Source organism: Crinia signifera, chromosome 4 (genome assembly GCF_055691185.1).
Source record: "Crinia signifera chromosome 4, ASM5569118v1, whole genome shotgun sequence".
Classification (NCBI taxonomy): Eukaryota; Metazoa; Chordata; class Amphibia; order Anura; family Myobatrachidae; genus Crinia; species Crinia signifera.
Genome location: NC_139220.1, coordinates 12,031,125 through 12,052,671, shown reverse-complemented (window position 1 = coordinate 12,052,671; position 21,547 = coordinate 12,031,125). Strand labels below are relative to the sequence as shown.

Genomic DNA, 21,547 nt, shown 5'->3' with positions numbered 1-21,547 from the left:
TTTTTTTCTTGTGTCGATTTGCGGCACCCTCCTGCAATTCACGGCATCCACCCAAGACCCCTCCTCCCGTGATTCGAGGACACCCCTCACCTCCTCCCCTCCCCCCCCACCCGCGTGATTCACGGCAACCCCAGGATTAAATGGCACATGCAAAACACTGACACGGCTATGGTCGACAATGAAAAAGGTTGACATGAGTTTTTGAAGATTTATTTTTCTTTTTTTGAATGTTTTCATATTCATTCTCATGTCTCGACATGGACACCAATGAGGTGTCACACTTATGTCAACATTTACATGTTTTGACCTTTCTGTGTTGATTTTTTTTTGTGGCAATTTTTTTCCAGTGACAACTATGTGCACGTCAACCTAGACATCATCAACCAATTCTTTGTATAATATATAACACCTGTTCTGTTTTACTGTAGGTGTTTTGTCAGATCTTTTACTGCTACTATTACTGTTTATGTAAATGCATTCTGAATGACAGCAACATCCTACCATCCTTCTACAAGAATATATAACCAACTAGGTGATTCATCGCGCCCTACGGGCGCCCCCTTAATTTGTGAACGTTTGTATTGTGAGAGATATGGTTAGAATTGTATGAAAGACTAGGTGATTCATTGCACCCTACGGGCGCTCTTCACACCGTCGTAAGGGGCTGCGCCCCCTTAATTTGTGAACATTTGTATATGAGAAAGATGGTTAGAATTGTATGAAAGATGCCGGTATTGCAACTTGAGTTATAGGTGAAATGTGTTAAATAGAGAGCATATGATGTGGAAGGGGGTGTATTGTTTTGTTTAATTAAAAAGCGGTTACAGAGTAAGATGTACATTGATAGTGTGGATGGTACAGTGACATTTGTGGGTGTGGGGGGGGGGCTGTGTGTGCATGTTGTTTAGGTGTGTGTGTGTGTGTGCAATAGTATAGTAGGGTGTTTTTGAGTCAGCGGCTCTCCACTGGCTGGAGGTCACGACACCGGAAAACAGGAGGCTGGGTAGTGATAGGGGTGTGTGGGCATAAGGGGGACTAAAGAGGAGGGTGGGAGATACTGTGCAGCTTCTGCCAGTGGGTGAGGGTCCAGCGTGGCAGTACAGGAGTACAGGATGGTGGCCCTGAGTCAGTGTCTCCTCCTACTGGTTGGGAGTTAGGGTGCATGAGAGCAGGAGGCTCGGCTATGAGGCATGATAGGGGCATGTGGGCAAAACAGCGTCAGCGACTCCCCAGTGATGGAAGTTACGGTTCAGGAGAGCAGGAAGCTGGGTAGTGATAGGGGCGTGTGAGTATACGGGGGACTAAAGAGGGGCTTAGGGGTGCCGTGAATTGCGGGAGGGGCGCGGGGGGTGCCGTGAATCAAGGGAGGGAGGGGGCGCAGGTGTCCGCGAATCGCGGGAGAGGGCGGGGGTCCGCAAAGCGCGGGAGGGGGGTGTGCGCGGGGGTGACGTGAATCGTGGGAGGGGGCGTGAATCGCGGGAGGGGGGTGTGCGCGGGGGGTCCGCAATTTGCGGGAGGGGGGCACGGGGTGCGATGAATCAACCTAGTTGGTTATATATTCTTGTAGAAGGATGGTAGGATGTTGCTGTCATTCAGAATGCATTTACATAAACAGTAATAGTAGCAGCAAAAGATCTGACTTAAAGCACCTACAGTAAAACAGAACAGGTGTTATATATTATACAAAGAATTGGGTGATGATGTCTAGGTTGACGTGCACAAAGTTGTCACTGGAAATAAATTGCCACAAAAAAAAAAATCAACACAGAAAGGTCAACACATGTAAATGTTGACATAAGTGTGACACCTCATTGGTGTCCATGTCGAGACATGAGAATGAATATGAAAACATTAAAAAAAAGAAAAATAAATCTTCAAAAACTCATGTCAACCTTTTTCATTGTCGACCATAGCCGTGTCAGTGTTTTGCATGTGCCATTTAATCCTGGGGTTGCCGTGAATCACGTGCGGGGGGGGGGGGAGGGAGGAGGTGAGTGGTGTCCGCGAATCACGGGAGGAGGGGTCGTGGGTGGATGCCGTGAATTGCGGGAGGGGGGGTCGCAGGGGGGTGTGGGTGCCGCGAATCGTGGGAGGGGGGGGCGCGGGGGGTTGCAGTGAATCATGGGAGGGTGGGTCGCGGGGGCGGGGGGTTGTCGCAATGACAGGAGGGGGGGTCGGGGGGAAATCGCGGTAGGGGGGTACCGCGGGAGAGGGGGCCCGGGGGGTTGGCGCGAATCGTAAGAGGGGGGTCGCAGGGTGCCGCGAATCGCAGGAGGGGGGGGTGTCACGGGGTGGGGCCGCGAATCGCGGGAGTCGCTGGGGGTGCCGCGAATTGTGGGGGGTGTGCTGCGAATCGCGGGAGGGTGCCGCAAATCGCCACAAGAAAAAATCAACACAGAAAGGTCAACACATGTAAATGTTGACATAAGTGTGGCACTTCATTGGTGTCCATGTCGAATATGACACAAATGAATATGAAAATATTCAAAAAGTGAAAAATAAATCTTCAAAAGCTCATGTCAACCTTTTTCATTGTCGACCATAGCCATGTCAGTGTTTTGCATGTGCCATTTAATCGTGGGGTTGCCGTGAATGGGGGGCGGGGGAGGGAGGTGGGGGGTGTCTGCGAATTGCGCTGTGGGGGGGTCGCGGGGGGTGCCGCGAATTGCGGGAGGGGGGGTCGTGGGGGGTGGGTGACGCGAATCACGGGAGGGGGGTCTCGTGGGGGGGGGGTACCGCGAATCACGGGAGGGGGTCGCTGGGGTGCCGCAAATCGCCACAAGAAAAAATCAACACAGAAAGTTCAACACATTTAAATGTTGACATAAGTGTGGCACTTCATCGGTGTCCATGTCGACACATGAGAATGAATATGAAAACATTCAAAAAAAAAAAAAAAAATCTTCAAAAACTCATGTCAACCTTTTTCATTGTCGACCATAGCCGTGCCAGTGTTTTGCATGTGCCATTTAATCCTGGGGTTGCCGTGAATCGCGCGCGGGGGTGGGGAGGGAGGAGGTGAGGGGTGTCCGCGAATCACGGGAGGAGGGGTTGTGGGTGGATGCTGTGAATTGCGGGAGGGGGGTGTGTGGGTGCCGCGAATCGTGGGAGGGGGGGGCGTGGGGGGTTGCAGTGAATCACGGGAGGGTGCGTCGCGGGGGGTTGCCGCATTGACAGGAGGGGGGGTCAGGGGTGTGGAATCGCGGTAGGGGGGGTCGTGGGGGGCACAGTGAACCGCGGGAGGGGGGGTCGTGGGGGGCTGTGAATCGCAGGAAGGGGGGTGTGGGGGGTGCCGTGAATTGCGTGAGGGGGGCATGAATTTCGGGAGGGGGGGTAGCGGGGGGCCCGCGATTCGCGGGGGTCCTGGCAGAGGGTAGGGATGTGCAGGAGTAATGGTGGATGGTGGCTGTGGAGTGATGGTGGATGGTGGGCGTGTACTGTAGCCCTGGCTGGGCGGGGGAGGTGATGTCAAGGGGGTGGAACGTTATACACATGAAACTGTTCTACACAGGAACGTTCTACACATGTAAATGTTGACATAAGTGTGGCACTTCATCGGTGTCCATGTCGACACATGAGAATGAATATGAAAACATTCAAAAAAAGAAAAATAAATCTTCAAAAACTCATGTCAACCTTTTTCATTGTCGACCATAGCCGTGCCAGTGTTTTGCATGTGCCATTTAATCCTGGGGTTGCCGTGAATCGCGCGCGGGGGTGGGGAGGGAGGAGGTGAGGGGTGTCCGCGAATCACGGGAGGAGGGGTCGTGGGTGGATGCCGTGAATTGCGGGAGGGGGGGTGTGGGTGCCGCGAATCGTGGGAGGGGGGGGGCGTGGGGGGTTGCAGTGAATCATGGGAGGGTGCGTCGCGGGGGCTTGCCGCAATGACAGGAGGGGGGTCAGGGGTGGGGAATCGCGGTAGGGGGGGTCGTGGGGGGCACGGTGAACTGCGGGAGGGGGGGCCCGGGGGGTTGGCGCGAATCGTGGGAGGGGGGGTCGCGAATCGCAGGAGGGGGGGGTGTCACGGTGTGGGGCCGCGTATCGCGGGAGTCACCGGGGGTGCCGCGAATTGCGGGGGGTATGCTGCAAATCGCGGGAGGGGGGTCGCGGGGGTGCCGCGAATCGCCACAAGAAAAAATCAACACAGAAAGGTCAACACATGTAAATGTTGACATTATGTGTGGCACTTCATTGGTGTCCATGTCGACACATGAGAATGAATATGAAAACATTGAAAAAGTGAAAAATAAATCTTGTCAACCTTTTTCATTGTCGACCATAGCCATGTCAGTGTTTTTCATGTGCCATTTAATCGTGGGGATGCCGTAAATGGGGGGGGGGGGGAGGGAGGGAGGTGCATACCTCCCAACATGACACATAGCTCTGTTTCTGGACTTTCTTCTTAATTTATGGATTACCATCACCTGTGCTTAAACACCTTTCTTATCAATTACCCTGTTTAAAACAGGTGATGACAATCATATATTAAGATTGAAGTCCACAAACAGAGCATTCTGTCCCTCCTGGAGAGGGTCATGTTGGGAGGTATGGAGGTGTGGGGCGCTCACCTGGTGTGTCTGGTGAGTAGCTGTGTCTTTGCTGTGTAACATGGAGAGGCAGAGGGTGTCTGGCACTGTCTGTGGGCTCACTGGGCTGGTTCTCTGTCATGTGAGTCAGTCATGTGAGTCAGAGGCTCCACCCAGCGTTACAGCTCCAGACACACTTTGAGTGACAGATGTAGCCAAATATATAAGATATATATATATATATATATATATATATATATATATATATATATATATATATATACAGGTCGAGTATCCCGTATCCGAATATCCGTTATCCGAATTATTCCGAAATACGGACATTCCAGAAAGTGAAAAAAAAAATTTTTTTTGCTAAAAACTCACTGGGGACATATGTAACAGCATCACTGGGGACATGATATGTAACTGGCACTATATATGTGCAAGACAATGATTGCTTGGCATTCAAATTCAGTGCTGAGATAGTACACACATTTTGTTTTACGTTTTGAAACCTTGTTTTTTGAACAATTAAAATATGTTTGTGTGTATTTTATGTGGTAATAAAATATATTTGTGTGTATATTATGTGTTTATACAGCATAAATGCAAGATACTTCAAAATACATCATTGAAATATTAAAATATTCCGAAATACGGAATAATCCGTTATCCAAAATTCTCCTGGTCCCGAGCATTTTGGATACGGGATACTCAACCTGTATATAAATGCAGGTGCTTAATGAAAAGCGGAGGCACTCACCAATTGCAGAAAAGTCAGTCACTTTTATTCAGTGGTCATATCAGAGGTCGACGTTTCGACCCATATAGGGCCTTTGTCAAGACAGAGAACATAAGATCCATAGGTACACCAAGAGAGAGGCAGTACCTATGGATCTTATGTTCTCTGTCTTGACAAAGGCCCTATATGGGTCGAAACGTCGACCTCTGATATGACCACTGAATAAAAGTGACTGACTTTTCTGCAATTGGTGAGTGCCTCCGCTTTTCATTAAGCACCTGCATTTATTATTTGGCCATCTGGCTTGGATGACCCTTGTTGTGCACCCCTATCTTCAATACATTTGGATGTGAGTGCTGAACTCCCTGTATATATATATATATATATATATATATATATATATATATATATATATACATACAGGTTGAGTATCCCTTATCCATAGTTTCCAGAATGTAATTTTTGCTAAAAGCACTGTGACATCTGTAACTGGCACTACTGAGGATATGATATGTAACTGGCACTACTGAGGATATGATATGTAACTGGCACTACTGAGGATATGATATGTAACTGGCACTACTGAGGATATGATATGTAACTGGCACTACTGAGGATATGATATGTAACTGGCACTACTGAGGATATGATATGTAACTGGCACTACTGAGGATATGATATGTAACTGGCACTACTGAGGATATGATATGTAACTGGCACTACTGAGGATATAATATGTAACTGGCACTACTGAGGATATGATATGTAACTGGCACTACTGAGGATATGATATGTAACTGGCACTACTGAGGATATGATATGTAACTGGCACTACTGAGGATATGATATGTAACTGGCACTACTGAGGATATGGTATGTAACTGGCACTACTGAGGATATAATATGTAACTGGCATTCAGTGCCTGAGATAGGACACAAACCTTGTTTCATGCACAAATAAAACATATGTGTGTGTACTTCATGTGTTTGATGTGCTTATACAACATACATGCAAGATACCTCAAGATACCTAATTGAAAAATAAAAATATTCCAAAATACAGAATAATCCATTATCCACAATTCTTCTGGTCCCAAACATTGTGGATATATATATATATATATACAAACTGTTGTTGATGTATAATAATCACAGTAAATGTTTGTCTCAGGTTCCAGATGAAACGCCCACAAAGATCCCCCCGGCTGCCTCTGGAACCAGGACAATGGATCAGGTATGTTGCACAGGGGTGTGGTATAACACACCGACAGTCTGGACAGTCATTAGCCTGATGTCTGAATCCCAACTGCTGGGACTCAGACAGCAGGAGGTACGCAACGAAGCCCCTTACGGGCTCATTGTGCTCACCACGCTGGGGGTCGTGGACCCCCTACGAGGGAGAATTGCCACTGCCCATGTAACATAGTAACATAGTAATTTAGGTTGAAAAAAAGACGTTAGTCCATCGAGTTCAACCTATCTAATTTTATATCAGACTAGCAAATAACTATAATATTCCGGTAAGATAGAGGGACGCCTCCGGTGGGATAGAGGGAAGCCTCCTGTGGGATAGAGGGACGCCTCCGGTGGGATAGAGGGAAGCCTCCTGTGGGATAGAGGGATGCCTCCGGTGGGATAAAGGGACGCCTATGGTGGGATAGAGGGACGCCTCGGTGGGATAAAGGGACGCCTATGGTGGGATAGAGGGACGCCTCCGGTGGGATAGCGGGAAGCCTCCAGTGGGATAGAGGGATGCCTCCGGTGGTATAGAGGGATGCCTCCGGTGGTATAGAGGGAAGCCTCTAGTGGGATAAAGGGATGCTTCTGGGGGGATAGAGGGACGTCTTCGGCTGGATAGAGGGAAGCCTCCTGTGGGTTAGAGGGACGCCTCCGGTGGGTAGAGGGATGCCTCCGGTGGGATAGAGGGACGCTTCCAGAGGGATAGAGGGACGCCTCCGGCGGGATAGAGGAATGCCTCCGGTGGGCAGAGAGACGCCTCCGGTGGGATAGAGGGAAGCCTCCTGTGGGATAGAGGGAAGCCTCCTGTGGGATAGAGGGAAGCCTCCTGTGGGATAGAGGGAAGCCTCCTGTGGGATAGAGGGAAGCCTCCGGTGGGTAGAGGGACGCCTCCGTTGGGATAGAGGGACGCCTATGGTCGGATAGAGGGAAGCCTCCTGTGGGATAGAGGGACGCCTCCAGCTGGATAGAGGGATGCCTCCAGTGGGATAGAGGGACGTCTCATGTGGGATAGAGGGAAGCCTCCGGCGGGATAGAGGGACGCCTCCGATGGGTAAAGGGAAGCCTCCGGTGGGATAGAGGGACGCCTCCGGTGGGATATAGGGAAGCCTCCGATTGGATAGAGGGATGCCTCCGGTGGTATAGAGGGAAGCCTCTACTGGGATAGAGGGATGCTTCCGGTGGGATAGAGGGACGTCTCCGGCTGGATAGAGGGAAGCCTCCTGTGGGTTAGAGGGACGCCTTCAGAGGGATAGAGGGACGCCTCCGGCGGGATAGAGGGACGCCTCCGGCGGGATAGAGGGACGCCTCCGGCGGGATAGAGGGACGCCTCCGGTGGGTAGAGGGACGCCTCCGATGGGATAGAGGGACGCCTATGGTGGGATAGAGGGAAGCCTCCTGTGGGATAGAGGGACGCCTCCGGTGGGTAGAGGGACGCCTCCGATGGGATAGAGGGACGCCTATGGTGGGATAGAGGGAAGCCTCCTGTGGGATAGAGGGACGCCTCCGGCGGGATAGAGGGACGCCTCCGGCGGGATAGAGGGACGCCTCCGGTGGGTAGAGGGACGCCTCCGATGGGATAGAGGGACGCCTATGGTGGGATAGAGGGAAGCCTCCTGTGGGATAGAGGGACGCCTCCGGTGGGATAGAGGAACGCCTCCAGTGGGAAAGAGGGATGCCTCCAGCAGGATAGAGGGACACCTCCGGCGGCATAGAGGGAAGCCTTCCGCGGGATAGAGGGATGCCTCCGGCGGGAAAGAGGGATGCCGCCGGTGAGACTGAGGGTCGCCTCCTGTGGGTAGAGGGATACCTCCTGTGGGATAGAGGGAAGCCTCCGATTGGATAGAAGGACACCTCCGGTGGGATAGAGGGATGCCTCTGGTGGGATAGAGGGAAGCCTCTAGAGGGATAGAGGGAAGCCTCCGGTGGGATAGAGAGACACCTCCTGTAGGATAGAGGGACGCCTCCGGTGGGATAGAGGGAAGCCTCTGATTGGATAGAGCAGCGTTCGCCAACCCGTCGCTCGCGAGCGACGGGTAGCTCGCCGGGTGTTTTAGAGTAGCTCAGTGACCTCCTGCCGCGCAGCTGTGCGCAACTGTTTACTGCTTGAGGGATAATGGGCATCATGTGTATGACATATGTTTAATGAGTCATTAAACATATGCCACACAAATAATGCCCATTAAACATATGCCCCACACCTTGATACTCATTAATTAATAATCATCAAGGTGTGTGGGGCATATGCCACACACATGATGCCACACACTTGATGCTCATTAATAATGAGCTTCATGCTGTGGGGCATTTGTATAATGGGCATCATGTGTGTGGCATATGCCCCAGATACCTTGATGATTATTAATTAATGAGCATCAAGGTGTGGGGCATATGTGTAATGGAGCATCACGGTGTGGGGCATATGTGTAATGGAGCATCACGGTGTGGGGCATATGTGTAATGGAGCATCACGGTGTGGGGCATATGTGTAATGGAGCATCACGGTGTGGGGCATATGTGTAATGGAGCATCACGGTGTGGGGCATATGTGTAATGGAGCATCACGGTGTGGGGCATATGTATAATGGGCATCACGGTGTGGCATATGTATAATGGAGCATCACGGTGGGGCATATGTATAATGGAGCATCACGGTGTGTGGCATATGTATAATGGGCATCACGGTGTGTGGCATATGTATAATGGAGCATCACGGTGTGTGGCATATGTATAATGGAGCATCACATTGTGGCATATGTATAATGGAGCATCACAGTGGCCCTTATTCTGATTCGGTCGGTACGGCCCGCGTGCGGCCGTACCGCCGATGTTTGGACTCTGCACATGCGCAGAGGTCAATCTGCGCATGTGCAGCCCCCTTCGCCGCAGACGTATTTCGTCCGCCGCAAAGGGGGCGTATAGGGGCGTGAGAGGCTTCATGCCCTCATTTCCCTATGTGTACGCCCCGCGTTTCATGGGCGTTCCCATGCAAACGCGGGGCGTATGCATGGTAATGAGGGCATGACGCCCTCATTACCATGACATGGGGGCGGAAAGCTGACGTCGCCGGATGTCAGCTTTCAGCCCCCATACAAGCTACCACACGGACGATTGTCCGTGTGGTCTTAGCTTGCGGGAGCTGCCGCGGCGTGCGGGCCTGCCTTCGATGGTCGACGACCATCGAATGCAGGGGGCAGCTCCCACCATGGTGGAGGCGTAGCCTCCACCATTTTAATGCGGATCGCCAGCCGTCCGTGTACGGACGGCCGTGGCGATCCGTCTGGTGGGCGGCCCTTGGTTTGTGCGGTCGGAGCCCCGTGTGCGGCTCTGACCGCACCAACCAGAATAAGGGCCATTGTGTGGCATATGTATAATGGAGCATCACGGTGTGTGGCATATGTATAATGGAGCATCACGGTGTGTGGCATATGTATAATGGAGCATCACGGTGTATGGCATATGTATAATGGGCATCACGGTGTGGGGCATATGTATAATGGAGCATCACGGTGTGTGGCATATGTATAATGGAGCATCACGGTGTATGGCATATGTATAATGGGCATCACGGTGTATGGCATATGTATAATGGGCATCACGGTGTGTGACATATGTATAATGGGCATCACGGTGTGGGGCATATGATTAATGGAGTATCACGGTGTGGCATATGTATAATGGAGCATCACGGTGTGTGGCATATGTATAATGGAGCATCACGGTGTGTGGCATATGTATAATGGACATCACGGTGTGGGGCATATGTATAATGGAGCATCACGGTGTGGCATATGTATAATGGACATCACGGTGTGGGGCATATGTATAATGGAGTATCACGGTGTGGGGCATATGTATAATGGGCATTGTGTGTGTGGCATATGTATAATGGAGTATCACGGTGTGGGGCATATGTATAATGGAGCATCACGGTGTGTGGCATATGTATAATGGAGCATCACGGTGTGTGGCATATGTATAATGGCCATCACTGTATGTGGCATATGTATAATGGAGCATCACGGTGCACGGCATATGTATAATGGACATCACGGTGTGGGGCATATGTATAATGGAGTATCACGGTGTGGGGCATATGTATAATGGGCATCACGGTGTGCGGCATATGTATAATGGAGCATCACGGTGTGTGGCATATGTATAATGGAGCATCACGGTGTGTGGCATATGTATAATGGAGCATCACTGTGTGTGGCATATGTATAATGGAGCATCACGGTGTGCGGCATATTTATAATGGGCATCACAGTGGGGCATATGTATAATGGAGCATCACGGTGTGTGGCATATGTATAATGGCCATCACTGTATGTGGCATATGTATAATGGAGCATCACGGTGTGTGGCATATGTATAATGGACATCACGGTGTGGGGCATATGTATAATGGAGTATCACGGTGTGGGGCATATGTATAATGGGCATCACGGTGTGCGGCATATGTATAATGGAGCATCACGGTGTGTGGCATATGTATAATGGAGCATCACGGTGTGTGGCATATGTATAATGGAGCATCACTGTGTGTGGCATATGTATAATGGAGCATCACGGTGTGCGGCATATTTATAATGGGCATCACAGTGGGGCATATGTATAATGGAGCATCACGGTGTGTGGCATATTTATAATGGGCATCACAGTGGGGCATATGTATAATGGAGCATCACGGTGTGTGGCATATGTATTATGGAGCATCACAGTGGGGCATATGTATAATGGGCATCACGGTGGGGCATATGTATAATGGGCATCACGGTGTGGCATATGTATAATGGAGCATCACGGTGTGTGGCATATGTATAATGGAGCATCACAGTGGGGCATATGTGTAATGGGCATCACGGTGTGGGGCATATGATTAATGGAGCATCACGGTGTGTGGCATATGTATAATGGAGCATCAAGGTGTGGGGCATATGTGTAATGGGCATCACGGTGTGGGGCATATGTGTAATGGAGCATCACGGTGTGGGGCATATGTATAATGGAGCATCACGGTGTGGCATATGTATAATGGAGCATCACGGTGTGTGACATATGTATAATGGAGCATCACGGTGTGGCATATGTATAATGGTCATATCGGTGTGTGGCATATGTATAATGGGCATATCGGTGTGTGACATATGTATAATGGGCATCACGGTATGTGGCATATGTATAATGGAGCATCACGGTGTGTGGCATATGTATAATGGAGCATCACGGTGTGTGGCATATTTATAATGGGCATCACAGTGGGGCATATGTATAATGGAGCATCTCTGTGTGGGGCATATGTATAATGGGCATCACAGTGTGTGGCATATGTATAATGGAGCATCACGGTGTGTGGCATATGTATAATGGAGCATCACGGTGTGTGGCATATGTATAATGGAGCATCACTGTGTGTGGCATATGTATAATGGAGCATCACGGTGTGCGGCATATTTATAATGGGCATCACAGTGGGGCATATGTATAATGGAGCATCACGGTGTGTGGCATATTTATAATGGGCATCACAGTGGGGCATATGTATAATGGAGCATCACGGTGTGTGGCATATGTATTATGGAGCATCACAGTGGGGCATATGTATAATGGGCATCACGGTGGGGCATATGTATAATGGGCATCACGGTGTGGCATATGTATAATGGAGCATCACGGTGTGTGGCATATGTATAATGGAGCATCACAGTGGGGCATATGTGTAATGGGCATCACGGTGTGGGGCATATGATTAATGGAGCATCACGGTGTGTGGCATATGTATAATGGAGCATCACGGTGTGTGGCATATGTATAATGGAGCATCACGTTGTGTGGCATATGTATAATGGGCATCACAGTGTGCATCATATGTGTAATGGGCATCACGGTGTGGGGCATATGATTAATGGAGCATCACGGTGTGTGGTATATGTATAATGGAGCATCACGGTGTGTGGCATATGTATAATGGAGCATCAAGGTGTGGGGCATATGTGTAATGGGCATCACGGTGTGGGGCATATGTGTAATGGGCATCACGGTGTGGGGCATATGTATAATGGAGCATCACGGTGTGGCATATGTATAATGGTGCATCACGGTGTGGGGCATATGTATAATGGAGCATCACAGTGTGTGGCATATGTATAATGGAGCATCACGGTGTGGGGCATATGTATAATGGAGCATCACGGTGTGTGGCATATGTATAATGGAGCATCACTGTATGTGGCATATGTATAATGGAGCATCACGGTGTGTGGCATATGTATAATGGAGCATCACGGTGTGTGGCATATGTATAATGGAGCATCACGGTGTGTGGCATATGTATAATGGAGCATCACGGTGTGCGGCATATGTATAATGGAGCATCACGGTGTGGCATATGTATATTGGGCATCACTGTATGTGGCATATGTATAATGGAGCATCACGGTGTGTGGCATATGTATAATGGAGCATCACGGTGTGGCATATGTATAATGGAGCATCACGGTGTGTGGCATATGTATAATGGAGCATCACGGTGTGTGGCATATGTATAATGGAGCATCACGGTGTGGCATATGTATAATGGAGCATCACGGTGTGTGGCATATGTATAATGGAGCATCACGGTGTGTGGCATATGTATAATGGAGCATCACAGTGGGGCATATGTATAATGGAGCATCACGGTGTGTGGCATATGTATAATGGAGCATCACGGTGTGTGGAATATGTATAATGGAGCATCACGGTGTGTGGCATATGTATAATGGAGCATCACGGTGTGTGGCATATGTATAATGGACATCACGGTGTGTGACATATGTATAATGGACATCACGGTGTGTGACATATGTATAATGGAGCATCACGGTGTGTGGCATATGTATAATGGAGCATCACGGTGTGGCATATGTATTGTCACGGACCCACCGGTCGCCTGCTCCGATACGTCAATCTGAGCAGCGCCGGCCGTGACTGGGGTTCACTCAGGACACTCGGGTCCTTTCCTTGAGGTACACTGCCACCAGCCAAAACCTGATTTTAGCGCCTGAAACTGCGCAAGGGGCGGCTTGGCTCGCCCCTGACCACACACTACAAGATAACAATGGTAACGTTTTCCAGCCTTTCTCTTATGAGGCTAATGAGTCTTAAGAACACAGAACCAGGACTGAGAATATGTATTATTTATTCCTAGAAATACTACAGAGCTTTAGACAAAAATAGTTACAAGATTTTACAGTGATTTTAAAAGTACACACGAGTTTTAAATGCAATTTCAAAAATAAAAAGGGAAAAAAGACAGAACCTATCTTACACTTAAATACAGATCCTGACGTGGGGGGATCCTCCACAAGAAATCTCTCGTCGCCTACAGCCTGTTTTGCTAGACCCCCAGGTAGTGACACTGACTATAGGGAGAAGGGTCTTGTTATACCTTGCAGACTCCCTCATCCCTCCCACCCTTGGGATTTTTAACCATTCCCTTGCTGAGCCTAGTGAAGGTCTCCAGATATAGGATCTCTCCCATAAAGAATTTGTCCCTGCTTTGAAGTAGATTTTCTACATTCCTCAAGTGATAAGAGGTGATTTAGTGCAGGGCCAGAGCACCTTTTGGCCTGTTGGCTGGACACTATTGCTCTCCCCCCCAATCTGGTTTATGAGGGGTCTCAGATCTTATCTTACATCCTAACTCCAGAGGAGTCCACAGATGGCTACACTCCCTGGGTCACCAATAGTCCACACACATAATACATGACATGTTCTGATCTCCCACATAATAATCACAGGCGGCATGATTTTACCAAACATACCAGACATACATTGATTGAACAGATAATCATAACAGGAGGCATACGTTAATTTGATCGATCACCTGATCTGATCGTTACACCTCCCCCTTTTAAAATGGCGCACAGAGGCGGTGACCCACGTCACCGTCTCATCAGTGCGCTATTAACTACATCACCTGGACAGGTAGCAGTGGTCTCTGTGCTGAGACAGACTGCCACTGATTCTGCGGGATCTGTACTAACACGTCACTATACTTGACGTCTGTCATGGCACCACCTGACGCCATAGCCGTGGCTAGGGTGGGCAATGGGCATAGTCCCTGTCCCTCTCGCAGGAGATGGCAAACTAAAAGCACACAGGTGTCCTCGAACCCATAGTCTGTGAGCACACTGATATAGTGGGAGCTGTGTCCATCCCGGCTGGCAATGACACAGCCCACCACAGCTGTGCGTCGGACTCCTGGACACGGATTCTCCCCTGCAGCTGGCAGTTTGGCCTTACTCACTGAGATCAGTACCAGACCATTCCGCCACACCCCAAACGGCCATCCCCCTGGGACTCGTAACTCGGCACGTTTAACTATACCACAGGTGTGGGGCATTCTCCCAGCACTATATACAGACTGAAAAATGTCTTCCCAGCACCTCTCCTGAGCTGACTGACCCCCCCTCCCCTTCACTGGGGGGAAGGTCCACTCACTCAACACCTCACACCTCATCCTTTTGTGAGGAGATTCTCCCTCTTTGTCTGTGTGTGTGAATTGCGAAGGGGGGCACGTTTCTGCAAGGGGGAATACCAGCAGGTCATTGTCCCCTGTCTTGGGAACATCCCAGCTCAGCTTTTCTGAGGTTAATGGAGCTGAGTTTACCTGTGCTTCGCGGGCCCTCCCACCCTTCTGGTTACACACAGCAGCTTCCCTACTAGCCACTGGCTCTATTCCTGAAACAACCCTCTCACTGTACCCAGGGGAATCTTTCCCACTTCCCAGGTATGGGGCAGCCTGTGCAGGGTTGATTCTCAGTTCTGCGTGGAAAGCCAAGCTTTCCATGTCAGTCCAGGACACCTTCCTGAGCCTGACCTTCCCTCCCAGACCCGCAGGTTCTGTGGCTGGGGTGCTGCCACTGAGGTTCTCAGGAGAGGCATCCGTTATCCAGGGATGCTGGAAAAATGCACTCTCTGGAGGGTTCTCAGTGTCTGGAGGGAACTCCTGCTGTGTTCCTGTATCTGTTCTTGTGTGGCTACAGTAAGGAGGGGGGTTTGGGGGGAAAGCTGCAGTAAGGGACACTCTCTCCCTATCTGACAGGTCTACAGTGCACACAGGACCCACCGGGTCACTTATTATACCTGGTACCACATTTCCCACAGTAGCGCAAGACATCACATTATCAACAGCAACATCAATATCATAACCTGGGGAGACATCCTGCAATACCTGCAAATTAGCCTGTGCATCTTCCACAACACATGGGGCCCATCCTGCTGGCTTACAATTGCACCATGGCAAAAACTCTATATCTGGGTCCCATTGTCTCTGAGCAGGAATGGGGTTATCTGAGCATGTTGTCACCAGTAACTTATTGGCAGGTACATGCGCTGCCTGCAACCAACTCAGATCGGTCCCATTCGTGCAGTTAGCGACCCCATGCCCGATGTCACAACCAGACATCACTGGAGGAACAGGGTTAACTTCTAGCACAGCAACCTTAATGACATCACCATCAGCACTCCTACCACTGGTGAGTGAGGGTGTCTCATTCCCAACTAGATTAGGGCATTCATTTAACCCCACAAACTGGCAAGGAGTACCCACTATACCTGTCTCTAACTCACCCTCCACCTGTACCGAAGGTACGGCACTATCGCAGATCATCCCAGGGGCTTCACACAAAATAACAACATTGCAATGTTCAGCATGGTTACATACTACCTGAGATGCATCATATGGTTCAGAAGGGTTAGCGACAGATATGTGTGGAGTTAATAAAAGTCCCACATCAGTAGTCCCACACATACTTGTGTGCATACAGGCAGAAAGTCCCATTCCTATTTCCGACATAGTCTCTCCCCTGCATACTTTCACTATGCAGCCAGCCGCTTCCGGCAACAAATCTGGAGCAACGGGTGGGAACATGCTGCTCACATCTTCCAGCAGTTTAAACTGGGCCTTGTGATGTGAGGTCTCCTGAGCAGGTTCCATGACTGCTGTAGTAGGCAGAGGCACCTTGCCCTGGTAGGGCATTCCTGGTGAGAGCAAGCTGCTGACATCCTCAGCTTCTGCTTCTCTCAACCGTTTAAACTGGAACTCTGCTTCCAGAGCGGGTAACAACAGCTGTTCTAGGCGACGCCACTCCACACCTATCCGGCGGCACTGATCTCCCCAAAATGGGGTATCCAGCTTTCTCCAAGCATCGACCTCCTGCTGCGCAAATTTGTAACATTGTCCCAGTTCTCTCAGCAGCACCCAAGGAGACGCGGATGGACCCCAGAAACGAAATGCTGCACGATACTGGCTGAAGGCATTGCACTCATCGTCCCTGGCCTGGGTGAGCTGCGTGATCATCTCCCCACGAGTATGGTTGTGGCAGGAGATACCTTGCAGCTGGCATTCTTCCGTTAGTTCCTCTGTGCTCAGTAGGGTAAACATATCATCATCCTCCACTGGGTCAATATACCCACTGGGCTCTTCTGGTGCTGTAGGGGATTGGTACTCTGCAGTCTCCCTGACTGCCACACATCCTACAGTCTCCCTGGTGCTAGCAGAGATGTCACCTCTCTGAGCATCGGTTGTAGTGTCCAGGGCCAGCTCATTACTCACAACCAAGCTGACACTCACTTGGCTTCCTCTGTCTGCTTCCAAGACAGGGAACTGTGCATGACGCGGTCCGGTGAAATTCGCGTCAGCGGTGATTTGGGACCTCTGTCCCTTGTTAGGCTCCCCATGATTGATAACAGAGTCCACATCATGATCCAACACATTATTTACTTCCGCAGACAGTAAAAGTTCAGTACGAAGCCCATCTCCTGCTAACTCAGTAGCCACGGCAGATAAAGTCTCACGTAAAGGTTCGCCATCATGATGCCCTGTATCACCCTCCACTGGTTCACCAACAGCGATCAGCCCCCTGAGCCTCACCAGTTCCAACTGGTACTCACGCTCAGCCTGACGCTCTGCAGCCTCCCGTACAGCTTTGCGCTCCGCAGCCTCTCTGTCCACAGTGGCTTTGCGCTCCGCAGCCTCTCTGTCGACAATGCCTTGGCAGAACTGCACCAGCTGCAAAGCGAATACGGGGTTCACATTCTTCAATTGCCTGCTAGCAGCTAGAAGGTCGCTCTGCAGTGTAGACTTGCTGGGTCCAGCAGAAGTGTCTGACCCTGGCACGACATCGTTTGTACTGTCCAGTGCTGACTGAGCCCCTGGGGTAGGATTGTCCATGGACTGGTTTCCTCCAGCAGCTAGAGTCCGATCGGCATCCACTAGTGCCTGAATCATACGTTTTCTACTCTGGCCAGACCAAGGGATATTCCTCTGCACACACACGACCGCCAGGTCATCTCTCCTCATCTGCTGGTAATCAGCCATCCTGAGTCTCACACTTGTCAAATAAAATGATAGGAAAGAAAAACAAGAGAAGGGAGGGGAACAGAAATTGCACTCACTGTGTGACTTTTAAAACTATAGTAAAGCTCTGAGTTCTGATTCTGGTGATGTGGGTATTTCTCACAAAATTCTACCCACACTCACTTAAGTTCTTAAAGAGAAAAATTAATTCTCCATCCCACCGCTTGCCGCCAAATGTCACGGACCCACCGGTCGCCTGCTCCGATACGTCAATCTGAGCAGCGCCGGCCGTGACTGGGGTTCACTCAGGACACTCGGGTCCTTTCCTTGAGGTACACTGCCACCAGCCAAAACCTGATTTTAGCGCCTGAAACTGCGCAAGGGGCGGCTTGGCTCGCCCCTGACCACACACTACAAGATAACAATGGTAACGTTTTCCAGCCTTTCTCTTATGAGGCTAATGAGTCTTAAGAACACAGAACCAGGACTGAGAATATGTATTATTTATTCCTAGAAATACTACAGAGCTTTAGACAAAAATAGTTACAAGATTTTACAGTGATTTTAAAAGTACACACGAGTTTTAAATGCAATTTCAAAAATAAAAAGGGAAAAAAGACAGAACCTATCTTACACTTAAATACAGATCCTGACGTGGGGGGATCCTCCACAAGAAATCTCTCGTCGCCTACAGCCTGTTTTGCTAGACCCCCAGGTAGTGACACTGACTATAGGGAGAAGGGTCTTGTTATACCTTGCAGACTCCCTCATCCCTCCCACCCTTGGGATTTTTAACCATTCCCTTGCTGAGCCTAGTGAAGGTCTCCAGATATAGGATCTCTCCCATAAAGAATTTGTCCCTGCTTTGAAGTAGATTTTCTACATTCCTCAAGTGATAAGAGGTGATTTAGTGCAGGGCCAGAGCACCTTTTGGCCTGTTGGCTGGACACTATTGCTCTCCCCCCCAATCTGGTTTATGAGGGGTCTCAGATCTTATCTTACATCCTAACTCCAGAGGAGTCCACAGATGGCTACACTCCCTGGGTCACCAATAGTCCACACACATAATACATGACATGTTCTGATCTCCCACATAATAATCACAGGCGGCATGATTTTACCAAACATACCAGACATACATTGATTGAACAGATAATCATAACAGGAGGCATACGTTAATTTGATCGATCACCTGATCTGATCGTTACATGTATAATGGAGCATCACGGTGTGTGGCATATGTATAATGGAGCATCACGGTGTGGCATATGTATAATGGAGCATCACGGTGTGTGGCATATGTATAATGGAGCATCACGGTGTGCGGCATATGTATAATGGAGCATCACGGTGTGGGGCATTTGTATAACGGAGTATCACGTTGTTGGGCATATGTATAATGGGCATTGTGTGTGTGGCATATGTATAATGGAGCATCACGGTGTGTGGCATATGTATAATGGAGCATCACGGTGTGGGGCATATGATTAATGGAGCATCACGGTGTGTGGCATATGTATAATGGAGCATCACGGTGTGGGGCATTTGTATAACGGAGTATCACGTTGTTGGGCATATGTATAATGGGCATTGTGTGTGTGGCATATGTATAATGGAGCATCACGGTGCAGGGCATATTTATAATGGGTATCACAGACTGCACTATTGGGGTCATGTGTACCTGGCACTGCACTATTGAGGGCATATGTGTATCACACCCCCATTTTCCATGGCCGCACCCCATGTGGCTACAGCTCTTAGAGAGCTGACCATGCCCCCATAGCGGAAAAAATGGGGGATGTAGCCTCGCAGGAGTTCCACGGTAGTAGCTGAACCCTCTAATTTTTGACGCGCAGATGTCTCTTCTCCTCTACCTACAGTGTTGGGAGGTATGTTTGTTACATATTGGACATTGCAGTGTGTTTTTTTTTATATTATGCAGATTTTTTAACATTTTTTACTTTAGTAGCTCTTCGGGCGGTTTATTTTGTCGCGAGTAGCTCCCAACACAAAAAAGGTTGGAGACCACTGGGATAGAGGGATGCCTCCAGTGGTATAGAGGGAAGCCTCTAGAGCAGGGCTGGGCAACCCCGGCCCTCCAGATGTTTAATGAACTACACATCCCAGGATGCTTTGCATTAGTTTTGCTATGTGGCCATGCTGAAACTGATGCAAGGCATGCTGGGATGTGTAGTTCATCAACATCTGGAGGGCCGGTGTTGCCCAGCCCTGCTCTAGAGGGATAGAGGGATGCCTCTGGTGGGATAGAGGGACGCCTCCTGTTGGATAGAGAGACGCCTCCTGTAGGATAGAGGGACGCCACCGGTTGGATAGAGGGACGCCTCCGGTGGGATAGAGGGAAGCCTCCAGTGTGATAGAGGGACGCCTCCGGCAGGATAGAGGGACTCCTCCAGCGGCATAGAGTGACGCCTCTGGCGGGATAGAAGGATGCCTCCGGTGGGATAGAGGGAAGCCTCCGGTTGGATAGAGGTATGCCTCCGGTGGGATAGAGGTATGCCTCCGGTGGGATAGAGGGACACCTCCCGTGGGATAGAGGGACTTCTCCGGTGGGATAGAGGGATGCCTCCGGTGGGTAGAGGGACACCACTGGTGACCCTGCACAGCTAATTTCAGCGATGTCTATTTGCTATTCTCAGTAGTCCGGGTGCTTCTTATACATCTGATCTTATATAGTCCGGGTGCTACTTATACATCTGATCTTATATAGACTCTCCAAGACACTGTGGAGAAGGCCGTAAAGACTGCGCTGGATGCCGGTTACCGCCACGTGGATGGGGCCTACGTGTATATGTCAGAGGACGCTATTGGACGGGCCGTTCAGGAGAAGTTGTCTGAGGGAACCTTAAAAAGGGAAGATCTGTTCTACACAACTAAGGTTTGTATCTCTCAGTAATATCCCGCTGCCTGCTACATCCTTCTGTAATATACCGCTGCCTGCTACATCCCTCTGTAATATCCCGCTGCCTGCTACATCCCTCTGTAATATCCCGCTGCCTGCTACATCCCTGTGTAATATCCCGCTGCCTGCTACATCCCTCTGTAATATCCCGCTGCCTGCTACATCCCTGTGTAATATCCTGCTGCCTGCTACATCCCTCTGTAATACTCTGCTGCCTGCTACATTCCTCTGTAATATCCTACGGCCTGCTACATTCCTCAGTAATATCCATCTGCCTGCTACATCCTTCTGTAATATACCGCAGCCTGCTACATCCCTCTGTAATATTCCGCCGCCTGCTACATCCCTGTGTAATATCCTGCTGCCTGCTACATCCCTCTGTTATATCCCACTGCCTGCTACATCCCTCTGTAATATCCCCCTGCCTGCTACATCCCTGTGTAATATCCCGCTGCCTGCTACATCCCTGTGTAATATCCCGCTGCCTGCTACATCCCTCTGTAATATCCCGCCGCCTGCTACATCCCTGTGTAATATCCTGCTGCCTGCTACATCCCTCTGTAATACTCTGCTGCCTGCTACATTCCTCTGTAATATCCTACGGCCTGCTACATTCCTCAGTAATATCCATCTGCCTGCTACATCCCTGTGTAATATCCCGCCGCCTGCTACATCCCTCTGTAATATCCCGCCGCCTGCTACATCCCTCTGTAATATCCCGCTGCCTGCTACATCCCTCTGTAATATCCCGCTGCCTGCTACATCCCTCTGTAATA

The 21,547-nt window shown here is 49.8% G+C and overlaps 1 protein-coding gene across 2 annotated transcripts in view; it reads left to right on the top strand.

Moving 5' to 3' along the window:
* Positions 1 to 21,547, top strand: part of LOC146073712 (aldo-keto reductase family 1 member C3-like) — a 51,277-nt gene that overhangs the window by 6,006 nt on the left and 23,724 nt on the right. For both annotated transcript variants that reach the window (XM_083181109.1, XM_083181108.1), the window contains exons 2-3: positions 6,440 to 6,502; positions 20,580 to 20,747. In XM_083181109.1, the coding sequence (XP_083037235.1) occupies positions 6,440 to 6,502; positions 20,580 to 20,747 (231 nt within the window). The remainder of the gene's footprint in view (positions 1 to 6,439; positions 6,503 to 20,579; positions 20,748 to 21,547) is intronic.